The following is a 19,994-nucleotide window of genomic DNA, read 5'->3' as shown; positions in this document are numbered from 1 at the left end:
CTAGGAGATTGTTTCTTATCAACACATATTTTTTTTTTTTTACCCTGAAGCTTACATTACCAAAGTGATAAAAGAAAAGTTACTATCAGCTGCAGTTTATTCAGGGCAGAATTTTAAAAATCATTTATTCATGAATCTGGAATGGATTCCCTCTCCTCCAACCCCTACACGCATGATGACAAGAGGAAAAGATGGCAAACAATGGTGTCCAGTCTTATTACACAGTGAGGATACGATTCTCAAGTCAGTCTACTGATCACAACAAAGAGGACACTACCATCAATGAACTCAACACGACCACGTTTAAGAAGTTCATCAAAATCGGGTCTTTCTTATGAAAGAGGATTTGGAGTACAACCTCAGACAAGAATCACAGCACAGTTCTCTCTTACAATGTCTATTTCACCGCACTCTGCCTACAGAGAGGAGCTAGCTAGTCAAGTTCAGAGTTCACTGGGGGGGTTGCCTTGCAAGTTTCAACCTCAGGCTCTTAGTCTCCTGGAGGTCAGATCAGCTAATATAGATGTGTATGTGTGTGTGTGTGTGTGTGTGTGTGTGTGATCAGCTAATGTCCAGATGTGTGTGTGTGTGTGTGATCAGCTAATGTCCAGATGTGTGTGTGTGTGTGATCAGCTAATGTCCAGATGTGTGTGTGTGTGTGTGTGATCAGCTAATGTCCAGAAGTGTGTGTGTGTCAGAGATCAGCTACTGTCCAGAAGTGTGTGTGTGTGTGTGTCAGAGATCAGCTAATGTCCAGAAGTGTGTGTGTGAGATCAGCTAATGTCCAGAAGTGTGTGTGTGTGTGTGTGTGAGAGAGATCAGCTAATGTCCAGAAGTGTGTGTGTGTGTGTGTGTGTGTGTGAGAGAGAGAGATCAGCTAATGTCCAGAAGTGTGTGTGTGTGTGCACGTGCACGCACGTACTCAGTCACTCAGTCCTGACTCTTTGTGACCCCATGGACTGCAGCCCACCAGGCTCCTTTGTCCATGGGATTTTCCAGGCAAGAATACTGGAGTGGGTTGCCATTTTCTTCTCCAGGGGATCTTTCCAACCCAGGGATCAAAACCATGTCTCTGGAGTTTCCTGCCAATGAAAGTGAAAGTCACTCAGTCGTGTCCAACTCTTTGCAACCCCACAAACTATACAGTCCATGGACTTCTCCAGGCCAGAATACTGGAGTGGGTAGCCTTTCCCTTCTCCAGGGGATCTTCCCAACCCAGGAATCAAACTCAGGTCTCCTGCATTGCAGGCGCATTCTTTACCAGCTGAGCCACAAGGGAAGCCCAAGAATACTGGAGTGGGTAGCCTATGCCATCTCCTGCAGATCCTCCTGACCCAGAAATCTAACCAGGGTCTCCTGCATTGCAGGCAGATTCTTTACCAACTGAGATAAAATCTGCCACAGTTATTCCATTCAAGCATTGGGGAGGCCATCGAATTAAACTGGAAAAAAAATAGCTGTGCTGAACTGGGGACTGTCTGAACATCAGTTTGTATGTAAGTAACAAATAAGTAGAAGAAAAAGATTTTCAGCATCTGCCTTCCTGATGTCTTTGAGGTCGTTTTTGTGAGCAGGTCCGTAGCAGAGGTGAGCCACCTCCCACAAGGCAGCAGCCTGGTGACTTTCTCTCCTGTATTTCCATGGTGACTTCCACGTTTATAAAATGTGTCCTTTCTAAAAACACTAACAGCACTTCATCAAAACCAGCTGTTCCTCTGCACATCAGTCAGGAACTCTCGGCTGTCACTGGGCATCAGTGTCCTGGACACAGCTTCCTGTGCACCAGGCGTCAGTGCGTGACCTACTCTCGGCGCAGTCACATGCCCTCAGGGCTGCAGTGAGTCTGGGGGAGGTGGCAGCTGAAGAACCACCTCACCTAACCTGCTCCCTACGCCTTATTTGTATGATGTCTTTGCAGTTCAAGGGACAGAGTTGAGCGTCCCAGGTGTGGACACTTACTGGGTTTTTCTTGAGAAGTTAAATTACCTTCACTGCCTTTCAGCCCAAATTGGGTGAAGGTAATGGAGATGGAATTTAGTAGCAAAGTGAGCTCGAGAAAGGTTTTCCAGGAACGATACCAGTATTCTGGGGATTTCTCTGGTAGTGCGGTTGTTAAGACCCTGCTCTTCTAAGGCAGGGGTGTGCGGCTTCAATCCCTAGTCAGGGAACTAAGATTCCACATGCCCTCGAAGTGCAGACAGAAAATAAATAAATAAATCAAGGAGATGGCAAAACTTAAAAAAAAGAGATACCAATGTTCTTTTTTTTTTTTTCCAGGTATAACCACAGAAAATCAAGGCTGGAAAAACTCTTTAACAATCATATGACCAAATCCTCCACTGGACACCTGAACGCCTATGTAACATCTCTGCCAAGTTGCTGTCCTGTCTCTGCTAGAATAGCTTTAGGGGCAGGAAGTTCTTTCAACGTCAGTTATTCCTCCTTAAAATAGAACAGCCAGGCAGATGGAGCAGGTAAACAAACTTCACTGAGCACGATTATGAATTGTACCTAATTTTTCAAGACAGTGAACAGACTGTCTGCTGCTACTCAAAAGAACAAATCAGATTTGTTGCAAGCATCTCAGGCTTTCTGCAACGATTCAAAATGGGGAATTTAGAAGTGTGGGTTTTATAAATCACTGCTGAATAGCTGTGCATTTGGTGGGGGGGAGGATCGGATTAAAAATCTCTTAGAAGTAATTATTGTAAGGCCCCAAAACAAAGGGAATGTACACGCTTGGTGCTGGAGAAGACTCTTGAGAGTCCCTTGGACTGCAAGGAGATCAAGTCAATCAATCCTAACGGAAATCAACCCTGAATATTCATTGGAAGGACTGATGCTGAAGCTCCAATACTTTGGACACCTGATGTGAAGAGCCAATTCATTGGAAAAGACCCTCATGCTGAGAGAGATTGAGGGCAGAAGGGGGAAACAGAGAATGAGATGGCTGGATGGCATCACTGACTCAATGGACAGGAGTTTGAGCAAATTCTGGGAGACAGTGAAGGACAGGGCTGCAGTTCATGGGGTCGCAAAGAGTTGGACACAACTGAGTGACTGAACAAGAACATGTTGTAAAAAAAATTTCCTTTTGAAGATGCAATAAGTACCTTGTGCAGTGAGTCTGGGTATAAGAATTGGGGAGCTCTAGGGGATGAGGTGCCTGCTGATTGCAGTCAGTTGGGCTGCAGGAGGCAGAAGAGGTGAGCAAGGCCACTTACACCCCGCGGGAACTCTTTGGCTGTCCCAAAGGCATCAGGAGAGGGTACCCTGTCTTGACCCTCTCCTTCTGGCCTGCTTGGCAGCACTGCCAGTGACTCTTTTGTGTCTGATTTCTCTCAAGTTACTCCGGCTGCTTCAAGGTTTTAAACTGCCTCCCATCCTCCCAAAGACTAACAAAGCAACACGCAGGTCAGTGGATGACCATTTCAGAATTTGTTTACAAAGGCTCAGTTCCTCTGAAGGGACACTTTTTATGTCTACATTTTTATTTTTTGATCATATATAGGAATAAGTCTACTTGAACTGAAAACATTCATCCTAAAGACACACATGGAAACTTTAAAGATGGAGTGACTCAGACCATTCCATTTTGAACACCGCCTCTAAACAGCAGTGGTATTGCGCTTTAACAAACGTCAGTGACAAACGGAAACAGAACAACCAACCAACCATGAAGTCAGCGTGTCTTTTTACAGAGAGGCCTCTTTCTGCTTCAAAAGGATCAGAGCATTAACACTGAGTGGCTAGATGATCGGTGAGCAGACCTCCCTGCGAAAAAGAATATTGCTCCCTCAACCGTGGAGACCTGGATGTGAAATCAGTGAAAGTCTATCAGGTACTCGGGGTAGATCTGGTTGGCGTCAAACACCACAAAAACCCTGGGATTCCAGGTGTCATCCACGCAGCTGTCATACAAGTTTACATAGCTGCCGTCTTTGGAGGGAGGGCGCATATATTTGGAGTCTCCATTTATGTAGTCTCCAATCAGCACTCGGGCGAGAAACATGGATTTGTGTGTTCTGAACAGATGCCGCTGTTGCAGGCTGACCCCGTGGATCTGGAATGTGTTTCCGTGCTTTACATCATCTTTGCAGAAGCGGCTGGAGTAAGCAGCGTCTCGAGCAAAATAGGTTCCTTAGACAAAAAGGGCCCCGGAGAGCCAAGGTTACTCCAAGGAATGTATGAAACACAAGCGAAAATACTGTGATGGCTAGGGGGACAGACACATGGAATCATATAGCCAAAACAGATGCGGAACTCCCTCAACTATAGGTGTTAAAGAAAAGAACAGAAATCTGTTTGTTGTGGACAGCTGCGTTGCAGGCGGCCACTGGGGTATGTGTGTTAGTACAGACCAGTCCCCACCACCATCCCCATCCCCATCAAAATGCAGCTACTAGACTTGTGTAGTGGTATTCAAAAAGAATATTACAGGGACTTCCCTGGCAGTTCAGTGGTTAAGAGTCCAAGCATCCAAGGCAGGGGTCCCAGGTCTGATCGCTGGTTGGGGAACTAAAATCCCACATGCCACGTGGTGTGGCAAAAAAAAAAAAAAAAAAAAAAATCTTATAAATAAATCCAGTGTGTAAGACAGACCCAAGTGGCTTCCGTAATTACAAGTGGCAGGCCTGCCTCGTAACCGCTGGGACCTCCCTCCCTCTTCTATTTCCTTCTACCCTCTCCCCACCTGCTACCCACCCATCTAAGCACCCACCACTGGGGAGCACAGGGAAACCGTGGGTCTGCACAGATGGTTTCAAACCCCAAGAAATCCTGTTTCTGTTTTACAAGGTGACAGTTCAATAATATTTTTGGAGACGACAGAACTCCACATCCAGGAAAAGACTTCTGGAGAGAATGCAATGCAGCTCACACCCGAACGTTCCAGAAGGACAAGCCCACAGGTCCACGGGCTAAACAGGAATCTCCATGAAGCGTCTGACTCTTCCAAACTGGGAGGTCTAGGAAGCTGCCCTCACTAAGGGAATACTTACCCAAAACACTTTTGGAAATGAATTGCAAAATCCCCTATTACCCAAATCCAGTGGGATTTATGTAACACCTTTCTGATCCTCTTACACAGTTAAATAAAGGGGATGGCCTTTTCAGCTGTTATTTTTTAAATTAATGCAGCCCCTCTTGCTGGAGGGAAGGTACAAAATAAGGACCAAGCAATGTCTGCATACATGCTAAGTTGCTTCAGTCGTGTCCGACTCTTTGCGACCCAGTGGACTGTAGCCTGCCAGGCTCCTCTGTCCATCGGATTCTTCAGGCAAGAATACTGGAGTGGGTAGCCATGCACTCCTCCAGGGGATCTTTCTGACCAGGGATCAAGCCTACGCCTCCTGCAATGCAGGCGGATTCTTTACCACTGAGCCACCAGGGAAGCCCAAGTCAAGGTCCACCTCTTAATGTTTATGTTTATGTTAATGTCAATGTTTCCCCTCCCCTCTCTCCTTAATGTGCTTGTCTAGTGAGCAGACTAAGGAACTCAGACTTCCACAACATTAGGGAAAAGGGGAGGATTTCCCCCATTACTCCTTAAAGCTCATCAACATTCCAACCTATCATTTTCTAAAAAAACAAACAAAAAATAGACCTATATACCATGTACACACTAACTGATTTACTTTTTAGTGTACTTGACATAAAACAGTTTGGTGTACAGACTTATCCATGGAAAGGACTTACATGTGGAAACTAAATGTCCTAATGCAAAAACAAGCAAATCTAGACATGATGCCCCATCTGAATGGCTGGGACTTGGGGGTGGCAGTGGGAGGTGGTTATCTGACCTCGGAGAGATGTGGAAAGTCTTCCTTCCATCTTGCACAAGCAGGAAGTGGCTTTTTGGCGGCTAGGAAACTCTGAGGGTGTGCCAGGAGCCTAGCATTTCACTTTTGCCTCTAACATTAACTTAATGCCTCTCAAGCCCCTGAATCATCATTAAACCTCTCTCAAAGAGAAGACTGTCTCCTAGCACTCCAACTAGGTTCGGATGAGTACCTTTTCCAAAGAGAGCGCCGTGGATGCCGTTGATTCTCCAGTCAAAGTTGTGAATGCAAATCGCCTCCACGAACTCACTGCTGGTGCCATGGAACAGCATTTGTTCATTAATCTGAGGCACGCCTCTTTTTTTCTTGAGCTGAGCCTTTTTTCTAAAAACACAATGCCCAGACACAAAACACACAGAAATCTACTGTAAGTGGCATCACTGATTCTTCAGGAGTGAAGCGCAACAGGAAGGGTGAAACAGAACGCGGTAATTTAACATCTACCGTAAGTGGACATACAACAGCTCTGGAAAAAAGATAATCTCAAATGCTCTTGGGACATCTAAATTGGTTCATCAGAAATTACTAGTTAACAGACAAGGGTAAAAATTATACCCAAAACTACACTATAAATCAACTATACTTCAATTAATACTTTAATTTTAAAAATTAAAAAAAAAAAAAAACACTACAGATCTCCCAGATGATGCCCCATCACAGTAAAATGACTGATTGCTTAAACCAGTCAAGCTTTGCCGATACCTAAAAATGACACTGAAAGTGAAAGTGAAGTCGCTCAGTCGTGTCTGACTCTTTGCGACCCCGTGGACTGTAGCCTACCAGGCTCCTCCCTCCATGGGATTCTCCAGGCAAGAATACTGGAGTGGGTTGCCACTGCCTTCTCCAGGGGATCTTCCCGACCCAGGGACTGAACCCGGGTCTCCTGCATTCCAGGCAGACGCTTTAACCTCTGAGCCACCAGGGGGACACTACAGACAATAAATAGCAGAGTTCACAGAGTCTTTAAATAGTGAAATTCCTGAGCAAGGACTGTGCCTTGATCATTTATCCCCAGAGTGCTACATGTTGGTTGAACTGCACTAAATTTTGAATCTTCGGGCTGGAAGGGACATAAAGCTATTCAGTTCAACCCTCTTCTCAGCGGACAAACCTCTTCCAAAACATACAAAGATATTCCACATAGGACTTACGCTAAAAGCAAAAAAACAAACATACTGAAAATGGCCTAAAATCCTCTCAAGAGAAAACACTGAACACATAATTACATATTTAGATATGAAAATTAAAATAATGAAATAGATGTACATGTATTAACACCGATAACTCTTTTACAGACAACATTATTTTTCAAAAGAACGATGCAGAAAGAGACCTATAACCCAAAATAATAATGTGTATTGTATACAAATGAAGGTAGTCAAGATTATCCAGCTGTGGATAAGAACAGCTGTCCCCAACCTTTCAGGCACCAGGACCGGTTTTGTGGAAGACGACCCTTCCAAGGCCCAGGGCTGGGAGGATGGTTTGCGATGACTCAAGCGAATGGAATGTCTGCACTTTATCTCCATTATTATTGCACCAGCTCCACCTCAGGGGGCCAGGCATTAGATCGCAGAGGCTGGGGACCCCTGCTGTACAGGAAGTTGGCAGCTTACACAGCAGCTCTCCCCGGGGATGAGGAAGAGGCTGGGAAACCAGGTCAAAACACGTGGAGGAGAGCACGGGGTACTGCTGGCGGTGAACACCATTGAGCGTTTGTGCTTTGCCGTCTCTGAGGCTGCAGAAAGTCTCAGAGGCCAAGGAGCGGGGTTCCCAGTGGAAATGGTCTCACCTGCAGAAGAACTCCCACAAGTCTAGGTTTTGAATTCTCTGAATCCTTTTAATTCTGTTGCGGTCCATTGTTTTCCCAAAGAGACTAGCGACTTCATTGTATTCGTGTGTCTGACTGTGCAAAGCAATAAGCTGGAAAGAGAAGTTGGCAGCGTGTTACCGCGGTCCTTCCCCACCTCTCCTGCGGGCAGGCGGTTGACGCTGCTGCCCTCACCTGGTAGGGCAGCTCGGTGTTCACGTTCTCCCAGTGTGGCGGCATGGGGATGGCCTCGTTCTCACAGATGTAACTTGGGGCAGAAAAGACAAAACACCATGTTAGAAGCCAATTATAATCACTGTCAATGACTCAGACATTTTCTCCCAAGCTGAATTATCATCTGACAAAAGCAATAAAGTGTCATCTTTGGCTTCTTTATTTTAAAACACTTACTGAATACTGACTTGTGTGCAACTTTCTTAGGGGCTGTGTTGAGAAATCTGATGGGAAACTTCAAAAACGATATTATTTCGATCTTGTTTTCCTGAATTTGCCAGAGTTTCTTTTAAATGTAGGAGGACTTTAGGTGAAGAAAAGCAATTTCCGAGAAGAAAATCAACTTCTTGATTAAAATAAAACTCCTTTAACAGATTTAGTGTCTATTAAATACCACCCAGAACCCTCAGCTACATGTTCAATGTCCTTTAAGATCTATTATTAACTCAAATCTAAACGTTTCTCTCTTTATTGTCCACTAGGCCCCTGCATGGTCCTAATTAATTCACCCAAAGCAGAAGCTGGTAAAGTCATCTACCATGTTTGAGCCACTGGATGTGAACACAGAAAAAGATAATGACCTTGGGGAGCTTGATGGCAGAAGGCTGTAACTGATACATGGATCCTGTCTGGTGACTGGAGGTTGTGGAAGAAATGTATCAACTCCTACCCTGTCTTTAACTTATTTTTTATTTTTTAACTCATTTTACCTTTGGGGACATCACACAATCATGATTTAAAGATGGGGACAAGAGTTTGCGCAAACTCAGGGAGACAGTGAAGGACAGGAAAGCCTGGAGTGCTGCAGTCCATGGTGTCGCAAAGGGTCGGACACGACTCAGCGACTGAACTACAAAGCTGTGAGAGAGTGAACGGCGGATGGTTTCCCTCCCTCTCCAGTCCCTGATCTAGTTCTCACCTCTTGCCTCCACGCCGAGCAATCACTGCTTTTAGTCTTTTGGGTATTCTAGAACTTTAGGTTAACACAAACCTATGGGGTCTTTTTGTTTGTTTTGCACACAGGAATGACAGCATATTCCTGTGTCTTTTGTAGCTGCTCTATTTTTTTCATTGTGTTCTCAGAGACCCTTCTGTATCACGGAGAGAACTCCCTAGCACACAGCCTGGCACAGGGCAGACACTCTGGACACTGGAGGATGAAGGCGTGCATTCTACTGGGCTGATGCAGAGTACCCCAGTGCATGGACACATCCCCTCCTATTGATCACAAATTCCCTATGGATGACATTTAGCTGTTTTTCAACTCTCTGCTGCCATTAAAGATGCTACAGAGAACAAGTCTGTCCACTTGTCATTGTACGTGGCCACTTGTCAAATTTTAAGATAAAATTTTTGGAATGGCATTTCTGGGTTAAAGAATATATTTATTCCTGACTTTAACAGAAACTTCCCAGAGGCCCTCCTCGAAGGCTACAGTCATTGACATTCCCAGCAGAAATGTAGAGAACGCCTACTTGTCCACAACCTCTCCAAAGAGGCGCGTTATCAGACTCTGGAATTTCTGTCAATCTGATAATAAGAAATAACCTGGTATAATTTGTATTTCTCTTTTTTATAAGTGAGGCTGCATGAACTGCACAAATTCTTTTCTTATTCTTCTAAAGGGCTATTGGTTTTCTACTTAGAGACTCTTCAAAGTACTTTAGATACTACAGAGATTGTGATACCACATAACAATACCTTTCCCAGGTTTTCTTTGTTTTTGGGTTTTTTTTTTTTGCTTGTGCCTGAAGTATCTTTTTGGCTTTCCAGGTGGCTCAGTGTCAAAGTATCTGCCTGCAATGCAGGAGGCCTGGGTTCTATTCCTGGGTTGGGAAGATCCCCTGGAGAAGGAAATGGCAACCCACTGCAATATTTTGCCTAGAGAATCCCATGGACAGAGGAGCCTGGCAGGTTACAGTCCATGGGACTGCAAACAGTCAGGGATGACTTGGCAACTAAGCAGCAACAGAAGTATCTTTCAGCTATGTAAAACGTTTTTGTTTGCTTATTTGTTCAATATTTGCAGCCTTGGTTAATTGCAAATTTCTGGCCAACAGGAAATGTGCTATTCACTTTGCTTGCCATAAGCGGTCGACGTATTCCTGCAATAAATAAGCATTTCTGTATCAACACCTCCTTGTCGTCATTGCTTGTCTGTATCCTGCCTAACCATTCTTCCTTTTATTATCCTGCGTCTTAGACTCCATTCTGGTTATTTCTCTCCCTTTCCTGTCTTTCTGCTATGGATTCTATGGTCCGCGAGAGAACAAAGTGCCTTGCATTACAGGCCTCTCCCCACAAAAGGACACCAGATAGCGACATACAATTACTATAACATCTTCCATTATTATGTCTCATTTTTCTCTCAGATTACATACCCTTTGAAGATAAGCAATTCCTTTCTTAAATTCCTTGTACTTAAGAATGAGGATATGATGTAGCTGGTAAGGAAGTAAAGTTCTCTCCCTTCCTAGAGCATTCATTATACAAGTACTTGCATAACTTATAAATCATGATCCTAAAATAGATGCCAAAAGTCCCAAGAAGCAAACTGATAGAAACTTCAAAAACTTTTTTCTTTAATCCTTTCAAAACATCTCCTTGGAAGAAGCAAATGGGCATCTCCTACAATTCACATGCTATTAAACAGCATTTTTTGCTTCATTTTAAATTCTTTGAACAACAGGAATCTCAATATTTGACTGAGGGATCATTCCCAATAATAGGAGACACACCCTAAAGTTTCTCCCTTCAACTTTATTCATGTGAATAACACCTGTCTATTCTCCTGTTTCTCCTGTGGCATTTATAGCAGGGCTTCCCTGGTGGCTCAGTGGTAAAGAATCCGCCTGCCAAGGCAGGAGATGCGGGTTCGATCCCTGGGTCGGGAAGATCCCCTGGAAGAGGTAATGGCACCCCACTGCAGTATTCTTGCCTGGAGAATCCCCATGGACAGAAAAGCCTGGTGGGGCTGCAACCCATGGGGTCGCAGAGTGGGACATGACTTGTGACTAAACAACAACAAGGCATTTATAGCTTTTCAGGATACGGACAGCAGGCAGCTGGGCCATCATCCCACGCACTCCTGTCTTCCCAGGCTCCCTTCAGTCACTGCACATCTGAAATTACCTCCAGGAGTGGCCCAATGGGGTTCAGTGGAGGTGAAGACAAAGTGGGTAATTACTTAGGACTGACAACCCAAATAATTGGATGGTTCCAGGAGAATCTTTCCAAGCTAATTTGAACTTACCTTGGTAGGTTATTTTAAGGATTTATAGTAGAGACCATCAGGCATTCTTTAAACTACCATTCAAACTGCTCTGAAGAATTGAAAAATAATCTATCTAAGGGAAATGAAAAGGACAACAGGAAAGGAAACGCCAGTCGAAAATAACAGTACAACTCGTGCATCAACAAACGTGAAATTCAATAAAGATTAATATTAAGATCATTAAATAACCCACCAAAACAGTTTCCGTCTACTTATTCCTCTGCCAAACGTTAAAGAAGAGGAGAGAGAGAGAGAGCCCACTCTCTCTGCACCCCGTTTCCCCCACAATACCTGAAAGCACTGATGGAAAAGGGGGCTCTTTTTATTAGGCGCTGCTTCCCCGTGGTGAGGTTCATCTGCTTCATTTCTGCGCACAGAGACAGAGAGGTGAGTCACGGGAGCACACCGGGCGACGCAATGTCGCGAAGCTCTGCAGCCGCACAACGGGACGGTCGAGGGCCACGGGGCTTCAGGAGCAGCTGCCAGCACCAGCGTTATCAGGGATACCTGACCACACGTCTGGTTATCAGCGTCCCTGCTTGATCTAAGCTCACACAGGAGGAAGCCAGCCTCACACACGGCTCGGTATGTAGGGTCTATTCCTTTTCGTACCACGCTTGAGTTAAACACGTGAACACAGAGGGGTTCTCAACTTTGGAAAATTAAAAAGTACTAGGACGAGAAAGAACGTATTGCATCTTCTGACCGGCTTCTTAAATGTTTACTTTGATTGTTTCAAAAATGTTGGAAATAACAACAACAAAAAAGATACATTACCAGGATAAAACTTGCACAACTCACAGTTTCAAAAATTTGTACATCTCTTGCCTTCTCTTTAAATTGTACACCTAAACCAAAAAAATAGAAAACCTAGCTAGACTCAATACAGACTCACACGAGAGAGGCTAGTGCTAAGAGACTAATGAGCTGACTGACGTGTCACTTTCTTCTTTCCTCTCTTTCTCAGCCATGGCAGTATCTGCCAGGTCCACCTCATCATCCCCACCGAGGTAGGTGCTAAGTCTTATCAAGGGAATTTCTGGTCAATTTACCACCTTGTCTAAGTGGATGTCATTCCACTCCAAGATGAGGTGGTTCACCCAGCCGGGCTGATGCTGTGAGAAGTGTGCTCACCCCTCCTGTACTCCTAAGCTCTGTACACGCTGGCGCAACCACCATGCGGTGAGAAAGCAAGGTCGTCCCAGCACATGGAGGTAAGCCTGTGATGCCTTCATCTTATACCAGCTTGAGTTTACTTCTCACCAGTTTTTTTATAAAGAGAAGCTGAGCTGGCTTGTGACAAAATGATGGGGGCTAATTTTGCCAGTGTACATGGGAAATGCTAATACCTACACTTTCGTAACAGTGTCATTATATAGAGGGGTGGGAGCTGGTGTTTATGTGACTCCTGTTTTTTGATAGACTCTTTTAAAATAAACTGCACTGTCCAAGAGAAATGTTCCCCCAAATACAGTTCACTAGGAAGTATTCTTTCAAAGACACGTGGCTTGTTGGACCACCAAACGCTTTGACGAGTCCTGCCCTCCACGAGAAGCTTGAGGCCTGCACGTTGCGATGTCTCAGTGAGGCTTCAACACTGACAGGTGTGCGTCAGCCTCACGTGTCCATCAGCACCTTCTGTCCAAGACAAGCGTCGGCCCTTAAAGGCAGCCAATTTGCCTAATGTCGTAAAAAATGTTATGCTTAGTCAGCACTGCTGCTGCTGCTGCTGCTAAGTCACTTCAGTAGTGTCCGACTCTGTGCGACCCCATAGATGGCAGCCCACCAGGCTCCCCTGTCCCTGGGATTCTCTAGGCAAGAACACTGGAGTGGGTTGCCATTTCCTTCTCCAATGCATGAAAGTGAAAAGTGAAAGTGAAGTCACTCAGTCGTGTCCAACTCCTAGCAACCCCGTGGACTGCAGCCCACCAGGCTCCTCCGTCCATGGGATTTGCCAGGCAAGAGTACTGGAGTGGGGTGCCATTGCCTTCTCCATAGTCAGCACTAACTCTTGATTAAAAACAAATGAACAACTCTGGGGGCACAGGAGTCATTGGAAACTTGGCTACATCAATGTCTTAGTGGACAATTTAACCCCCTTCAGGCATGAAGGCATGTCTGGGCCTTGGCTCCTCCAAGGGAGTCTCCTGGGTTTCACCAGCCCCCCACCCCCCACCACAGCCAGCACTCGCTGTTACAAGGTTTCTGATTCTACTCTCAGAAACCAGGAAAGAACACCTGACCTGGATCACAGAGCTGCGTGGCAGCGCAAAGGCACTTCTGTTATGAAAGCCGCCCTCCCTCCAGGTCCTGTTTGCCTCTGAGCAGTAAACAGCTGAGGCTGGCAACTGGAGACAGCAGTGTGAGTGCAAGAGGTTTGTCATGGGGTCCCTAAAAGCATGCCCTTGGATTTCATCACAGATGAATGTTCATCCCGGACTAATTTCATCACTGATGAAATCCAAGTGGGGCTGATTTTCAAATTAGCTGGCTAACCCATGAGAGAGCCAGAAATCAGAAAGTGGCTGAAGGCAATGTCCACTGAAGAGTGGTTTTCTAGGAAAGATACCAAGAGATGGGTCATTTGGCTGAACTTTGGTCTTAAAGCTAGAACCGGCTACCTAGGACTTTGTCACGTAACTGCTCCGGTTGATCCTGAAATCGCCTGATGGCTCCTACCTATTTCAAGAGACTGAAAGGATGAGGAGCAAAACAACAGCTTTAGAGGTGTTTTGTGTTCCTTAGGTGAGAAGCGTTATATGAACTCAAGATATACGAAACTCTCCATATACATCAGTATCTATAAGCATAAGAACACACCTTTATAACAGGCAAATCCGAAAGATTTTAAATGTTGAATTTTTGTAGAGGCATCTTTATGTGTTACAAAAAGAATTTACTTCGCTGTTTGCAAATATTAATATATCAACTAATCCTGATCTGCAGAACTGTATATTTCAGCATATCAACACACTAAGAACACACAACTATTAGGGAAAGAAAACATACCTGCAAAGTCTATCCTGTAGCTGAATTTGGAAGTGGTAAAAGAAATGGAGCCACAAGGGTTTGCTTTGAAGCTGTTTTCGATATCTTCACTGCTAACTGAACACTGAATGTTGGTATCCGGCTTTAAGACAAACCAGAAAGTTCATTTACCAGCTGTTCACAGAAACGGCTTGGCCACAGAGGCAGGTGCTGGGGGACAAGACAGAGAATGGAGGGACAGAGGAAACTTGCTGACCTGTCCTAGTCACCAACACATGGGGAGATCGGCTAAGACAACATGTGGGCAATGGCTTAAGGATTTTCAGCACACACCAAAAAAAAACTCTAACAACTGGTTATAAGGCGTTTTTCCAAAGTATTGCAACGTTTTCAGATTATTGCCAAAATGACACACCTTAAGTGGCTCAAATCTTTTAAGTAGCCTCATAAGTGGAAAAAGAAAAAAGACCACAAACTTTTGAGTGTGGGCTCGCGTCTCAGCTTAACTGTTAATTAACTTAACTTTCCTGAGTTTCCCAGTCTTTGGCTGTTGAGAGAGTGTTAGCATCTGCTTTCAGGCTGCCACGAGGCTGAAGGAGAACACACACCTACACCCTCTGACCTGACAATGGGAGCTCAGAGGCGCTTCGTGCAGGCTTGGTCTCTTCCCCAACCGTCTGTCCACCAAACCAGGCCTGGCCTTGTGCACCCATGCCCAGAAGACACACCCTGCAGACACACTCACCCCGAAGACACGCTCACCCTCTGGACACACAGAAAACACACACCATACCTTCTAAGAAAACACTGTGAAAACCTGGGGAAGGGGAGAGGAGCCAGAAGAGCCTGATTTTTCCTTTAGTTCTGCTCTCTGACTTCTCTAAGGTTTGGTTTCTGGCGGGTGCAGCTTCTACTGATTTTTCACATGAGCAGGACGATGCTCCGTGCCTTTCACCCCCGCCGCCCCACCCAGAGGGGCGCTACCTGAAACACGTGCCACTTGCCGCACTCCGCCAAGTAGAACCAGCCCCACTGCGTGTCTGACGTGTCCATCTCATCCACCTCGCTGTCTGCCGTCTTGGGTAAGAATTCTTCTGCTTTGTGAAACATCTCCTGAAGAGCCGGAAAGAGAGAGGAGAGATCGTTCTCTGAGTAACCAGTGCACTGTTTACATATCACTTTTCTTTTTTTTAATTTTTACTTATTTACTTAATATATTTACTTGGCTGCAAGTCCAGGGGGCGCTAGTGGTAAAGAATCCACCTGCCAATGCAGGAGACTTAAGAAACACAAGTTTGATCCCTGGGTCGGGAAGATTCCCTGGAGGAGGAAATGGCAATCCACTCCAGTATTCCTGCCTGGAGAACCCCATGGACAGAGGAGCCTAGCGGGCCATGGTCCATAGCATCACCAAGGGTGGGACACGACTGAAGTGACTTAGCAGCCACACTACATCTTGGTTGTGGCACGTGGGATCCCATTCCCTAGCCAAGGATTGAACATCGGCCCCCCTGCATTGGGAACACTCAGTCTGAGCCACTGGACACCAGGCAGCTTCTACACATCCTCTTTCTTCTCACAAAGAGCTGCGTGTCAACTGTGATGCTGACAGACAGCACACTGGCTCGCATGCTGGCTCTGAAGATAGACATCTAAAATGATGAATACCACATCTGCATAGTGGACACGGAACATAAAGCTCCAGTTTTTACAGCAACTGCTGGAGAAACAGTTTGGAGGTTTTGGATTAACTGCTTATAAGAGAAGTTCCCAGAGTGGGCTGTTTAGAAAAAAAAAAGGAAAGCTTCCGTTTGCATGCACTCAGTCTCTAAGTCAGATCTGACTTTTTTGCGACCCTAGGACTGGAGCCCACCAGGCTCCTCTGTTATTTCCCAGGCAACAATACTGGAGCAGGTTGCTGTTTCCTTCTCCAGGGAATCTTCCCAACCAAGGGGTCAAGCCCGAATCTCTCACGTCTTCCACACTGGCAGGCAGCTTCTTTACCACTGCACCACCTGGGAAGCCTCGATTCAGTCTGGGATTATGAAGTAAACCACAAATTTTAATTTTACATTAAAACTGTCCATGGTCTGTTAAAAAATCGTGGCATTTAAAAAAAATACTATCATTGCTTAACAAATAAGACAATCAGACACTTGGATGGATGTTTCGATGTCCATGCAACCACTTAAGTAAGCTGTATCAGCACCTAGAGGCACTCCAGCTTCTCAGTTTAGCGCTGAGAAATGTGTCTTATCCTACATTCATGTATTTGGCTAAAGGATCCACACTACCACAACTAGTTAAGACCAAATACTGACACATTTGATTTTTATTTTAAACATTTGTATTTCGGGAACTCCCTGGCAGTCCAGTGGCTGAGACTGGAGTTTTCACTGCCAGTGCCCGATTTAATCCCTGGCTAGGGAACTAAGATCCTGTAAGCTGTATGGTGTATCTTTTTAAAAAGCAATTAATTAAGTATTCATATTTCGTTTAGTGGCATGGAAAGATGTTTATAATATATAGTATTGAGAGTACAAAGAAGGCTATAATAAATGCAAACAGTATGATCCAATTCTAATAAAAATATACATCTATCTTTAGCCACATGAATGTGTATACGTCTATATACGCACGTGTATATGCATATACATGGAAAAGTCCAAATGGATATACATTTAACATGGCTTTTTCCCTGAATGTTAGGATAATAATAGTAATATAATAGTAACCCTTATATGATTCTTCAGTTCAGTTCAGTTCAGTTCAGTCGCTCAGTCGTGTCCGACTCTTTGCAACCCCATTGACTGCAGCACGCCAGGCCTCCCTCTCCAACACCAACTCCCAGAGTTTACCCAAACTCATGTCCGTCGAGTCAGTGATGCCATCCAACCATCTCATCCTCTGTCATCCCCTTTTCTTCCTGCCCTCAATCTTTCCAAGCATCAGTCTTTTCAAATGAGTCAGCTCTTTGCACCAGGTGGCCAAAGTGTTGTGAGTTTCAGCTTCAACATCAGTCCTCCCAATGAACACCCAGGGCTGATCTCCTTTAGGATGGACTCTTACTAGGTGCCAAATGATGCCCCAGCACTGCACAAGCAATACTCACAACAGCCCTGCAACACAGGCACTATTATTACCCCACATTTATAAATGAGAAGGTCACAACAGGGAAGCCAGGGTTCAAATCCAGGCAGTGCAGACCTAGGGTCTGTGCACTTCCACACCATGGAACACTGCTTTGTATTTCCTTATCAACGACTTTATAATCTTGTCTGTATCATGTACATGTTATTATTTTTGAAAGTTTTAAACATTTTTGGGTGGAGAATGTGATGAAGAGGAGGTCACCAGAAAAGAGGGAAAGAGGTGAGTCATGAAGATTCAACTTTACCTAGAATGTAGCTTTCTGTCCTCATTCTCTAAGGGTTTTTAAATTACTAAATTTGCACAGCTAATATATGAAAATATTCTCCTTGCAAAAAAAAGCAAAACATTCAAGATAAAGACTTCGACCGTCACTTCCCTTCCTGGTAGCTCTCAGCTTCTTTCTCCACGGTTAATCAATACTATTTTACTTAACTGTATCATTCAGACTTTGCTGTGTGTGTGCATGTATGTGTGTGTGTTTCATCATACACACACACACAAAGTTAAATGGTTACTGGTGATTTGTCAAAACTTTAATTTCCTGTCTCTCTGATTTTTTTTTTTTTTTTTTTTTGGCAAAGAATATGTACTACTTGGGTAATTTGGACAATACTTGTTTCAAATTTCATTCCTTACAGTATCCAGAAGTGGTGTCACCTGGGATAAGCTTCTATGCCCTTGTTGAGACCACGGTTTCCTTCTCACAAACCTGAGATAGGAAGAGCCTTCTTCCTGGGCTGCTGGGAGACATGATGCCCAGTCCTACAGAGTACCAAGCACAGTACCTGAGCACAGGGGATGGGGCTTGTTATTTTTTCATTCATGTTTGGAAACTCTCTCCAAGGAACACTTTGTAAAATTATGTTCAGGAATTTCCCTTCATGTTTTAAAGTGGATTGGCTGCTAAGAAATGAAAACCAGATCACCCTCGGAGCAAGAGCTGTAGATTTAGGCTCTGCTGTGTGGCTCAGTAGGTAAAGACTCCATCTGCCAACGCAGGAGACACAGCCTTGAACCCTGGGTTGGGCAGATCCCCTGGAGGAGGAAATGGCAACCCACTCCAGTGTTCTTGCCCGGAAAATCCCATGGACAGAGGCGCCTGGCGGGCTGCAGTCCGTAAGGTCACAGAGTCAGACGTGATTTAGCAGCTGAGCACACACATACGCACGTTCCACCTTATGTATTTTAACCCGGGAATAAAGGCAGTGATTTAAATTTTAAGATCAGTTGTATAAGTTATTCACAGCGCCTACTCTTCCTTCTTTATTACTTACTGTTCACCAAATTTGCCCATTTTACGGTGAGACACAGAAAGCAAGAGTGACCTAAATTTAGTTTTTCTTCCGAAAATAACTTGAAAAATTGCAAAGGATGAATTTCAAGGAAAGAGTTCAGATAAATATTTGGCTTATGAGTTCCATCTAGGAGGAAAGGGATGGGAAATAGAAAAGCCCCCTGGACACAGCAAACATGCAACCGGTGTGCTGTAGAGCGCGTCACACTAACCCAGGACCACACTGTGAGCCAGGTCACGAAGGGGCGTGTTCACCAGTCCTTTCCCGGCGGCCCGTCATAGGCAGCTGTGTGTGTGTCAGCAGGCCAGAGAGGGGGCGCCCAGGACAGACTTGTCTCATCATCCCTGTACAGAGAGGGCAATACCACAGGCTGGTACCACTGCCCTAAAGAGCTTCAGATTTTATAAAATTCTTCGTCAATTTACACTAATTTTTTCCTCCACATCCCAAGGCACAAAAGAAGTCATTACTCTCCAATTAATGTTGGGGGGGGACAAAATAGAGGAAAGATAATTACATTGTCTAGAATCACACAGCTGGCAGTTCAAAGATCCTAGAAATACCCGAGGCCTCTGGAGCGTTGGTTCTTCCCTAAGATGCCAGCCCCCTGTCTCTTCTCACCTCTGGGGCTAAAGGTGAATGTGACCGCTTTGCTTCACAGATGCTGTGACTTTCTTTCTACAGACTCAGTTCATAAGACTAACTTGTATGGTTTTCAACAAGTTCACCCTCCAAAGGAATGGCTAGTGTATATAATTAGGCTCAAAGAGTTAAGTCAAGCTTCAGTGAATACCTTTAAAATACTGTAACCACAGAAGTAATGTATCGAGGTTATAATACATTTATAGGCAACGAAAGGAGTGTGCGCAAGCTGTCCACCAGGGAGGAGGCAGTCAATAAATGTCAGTGAGATGGGTTCGATCAGCCAGGATGCCATCCTCAGCTTGATCTTCTGGTTAACTGGCAGACAATGATACTTCCTGCAAATCAGGCTGAGGAGAAAAAAAAAAAGTTAATGTAAAGTGGAAAAAACCATTTTGTAAATTTTCAAGTGCAATGCGTATGCTGGCAGAGCCTGTCTACAATGCTAGCTATTCCAAAGGGAATATTTATGGGGCCTGGGAGCAATCAGTTTGGATCATCAAATTGAAAGGCTAGGTGGAAGGTAAGATTAAAGTCAAAATCCTGGCCTGTGGGAGAAAACTGACATTCCAGATGGCTAAAACCCTCTGATGAGTTTATTAAAATAAGTATCAATTACTTGGTTAGTATAAACATAACACCTTGAGGAAATAATATTTGGTAATGAAAACCTCCTTGTTTCTTATATGTGTCAAAGTGTGAACTGTTAGTCGCTCAGTTGCATCCGACTCTTTGCGATCCCATGGACCGCAGCCTCC

The 19,994-nt window shown here is 44.7% G+C and overlaps 1 protein-coding gene across 5 annotated transcripts in view; it reads right to left on the bottom strand.

The window, feature by feature from the left end:
* Nucleotides 1-95: 95 nt before the first annotated feature.
* PARP11 (poly(ADP-ribose) polymerase family member 11) overlaps nucleotides 96-19,994 on the bottom strand; it is a 38,447-nt gene continuing 18,548 nt past the window's right edge. For 2 of the 5 annotated variants that reach the window (XM_042247636.2, XM_015094981.4), the window contains exons 2-9: nucleotides 19,388-19,586; nucleotides 15,131-15,259; nucleotides 14,168-14,288; nucleotides 11,450-11,525; nucleotides 7,846-7,918; nucleotides 7,633-7,763; nucleotides 6,013-6,164; nucleotides 96-4,140 (exon numbers count right to left, since the gene is read on the bottom strand). In XM_042247636.2, coding sequence (XP_042103570.1) covers nucleotides 3,824-4,140; nucleotides 6,013-6,164; nucleotides 7,633-7,763; nucleotides 7,846-7,918; nucleotides 11,450-11,525; nucleotides 14,168-14,288; nucleotides 15,131-15,259; nucleotides 19,388-19,531 — 1,143 coding nt within the window. In that variant the 5' untranslated portion in view covers nucleotides 19,532-19,586 and the 3' untranslated portion in view covers nucleotides 96-3,823. Of the gene's footprint in view, nucleotides 4,141-6,012; nucleotides 6,165-7,632; nucleotides 7,764-7,845; nucleotides 7,919-11,449; nucleotides 11,526-11,959; nucleotides 12,007-14,167; nucleotides 14,357-15,130; nucleotides 15,260-19,387; nucleotides 19,587-19,994 lie in introns of those variants that run through there. The other 3 variants (XM_060413475.1, XM_015094982.4, XM_042247638.2) reach the window with 3 other exon arrangements.

This window comes from Ovis aries, chromosome 3 (genome assembly GCF_016772045.2).
Source record: "Ovis aries strain OAR_USU_Benz2616 breed Rambouillet chromosome 3, ARS-UI_Ramb_v3.0, whole genome shotgun sequence".
NCBI lineage: Eukaryota > Metazoa > Chordata > Mammalia > Artiodactyla > Bovidae > Ovis > Ovis aries.
The sequence above is the reverse complement of the archived record's forward strand: the minus strand, read 5'-3'. Positions and strand labels throughout refer to the sequence as shown.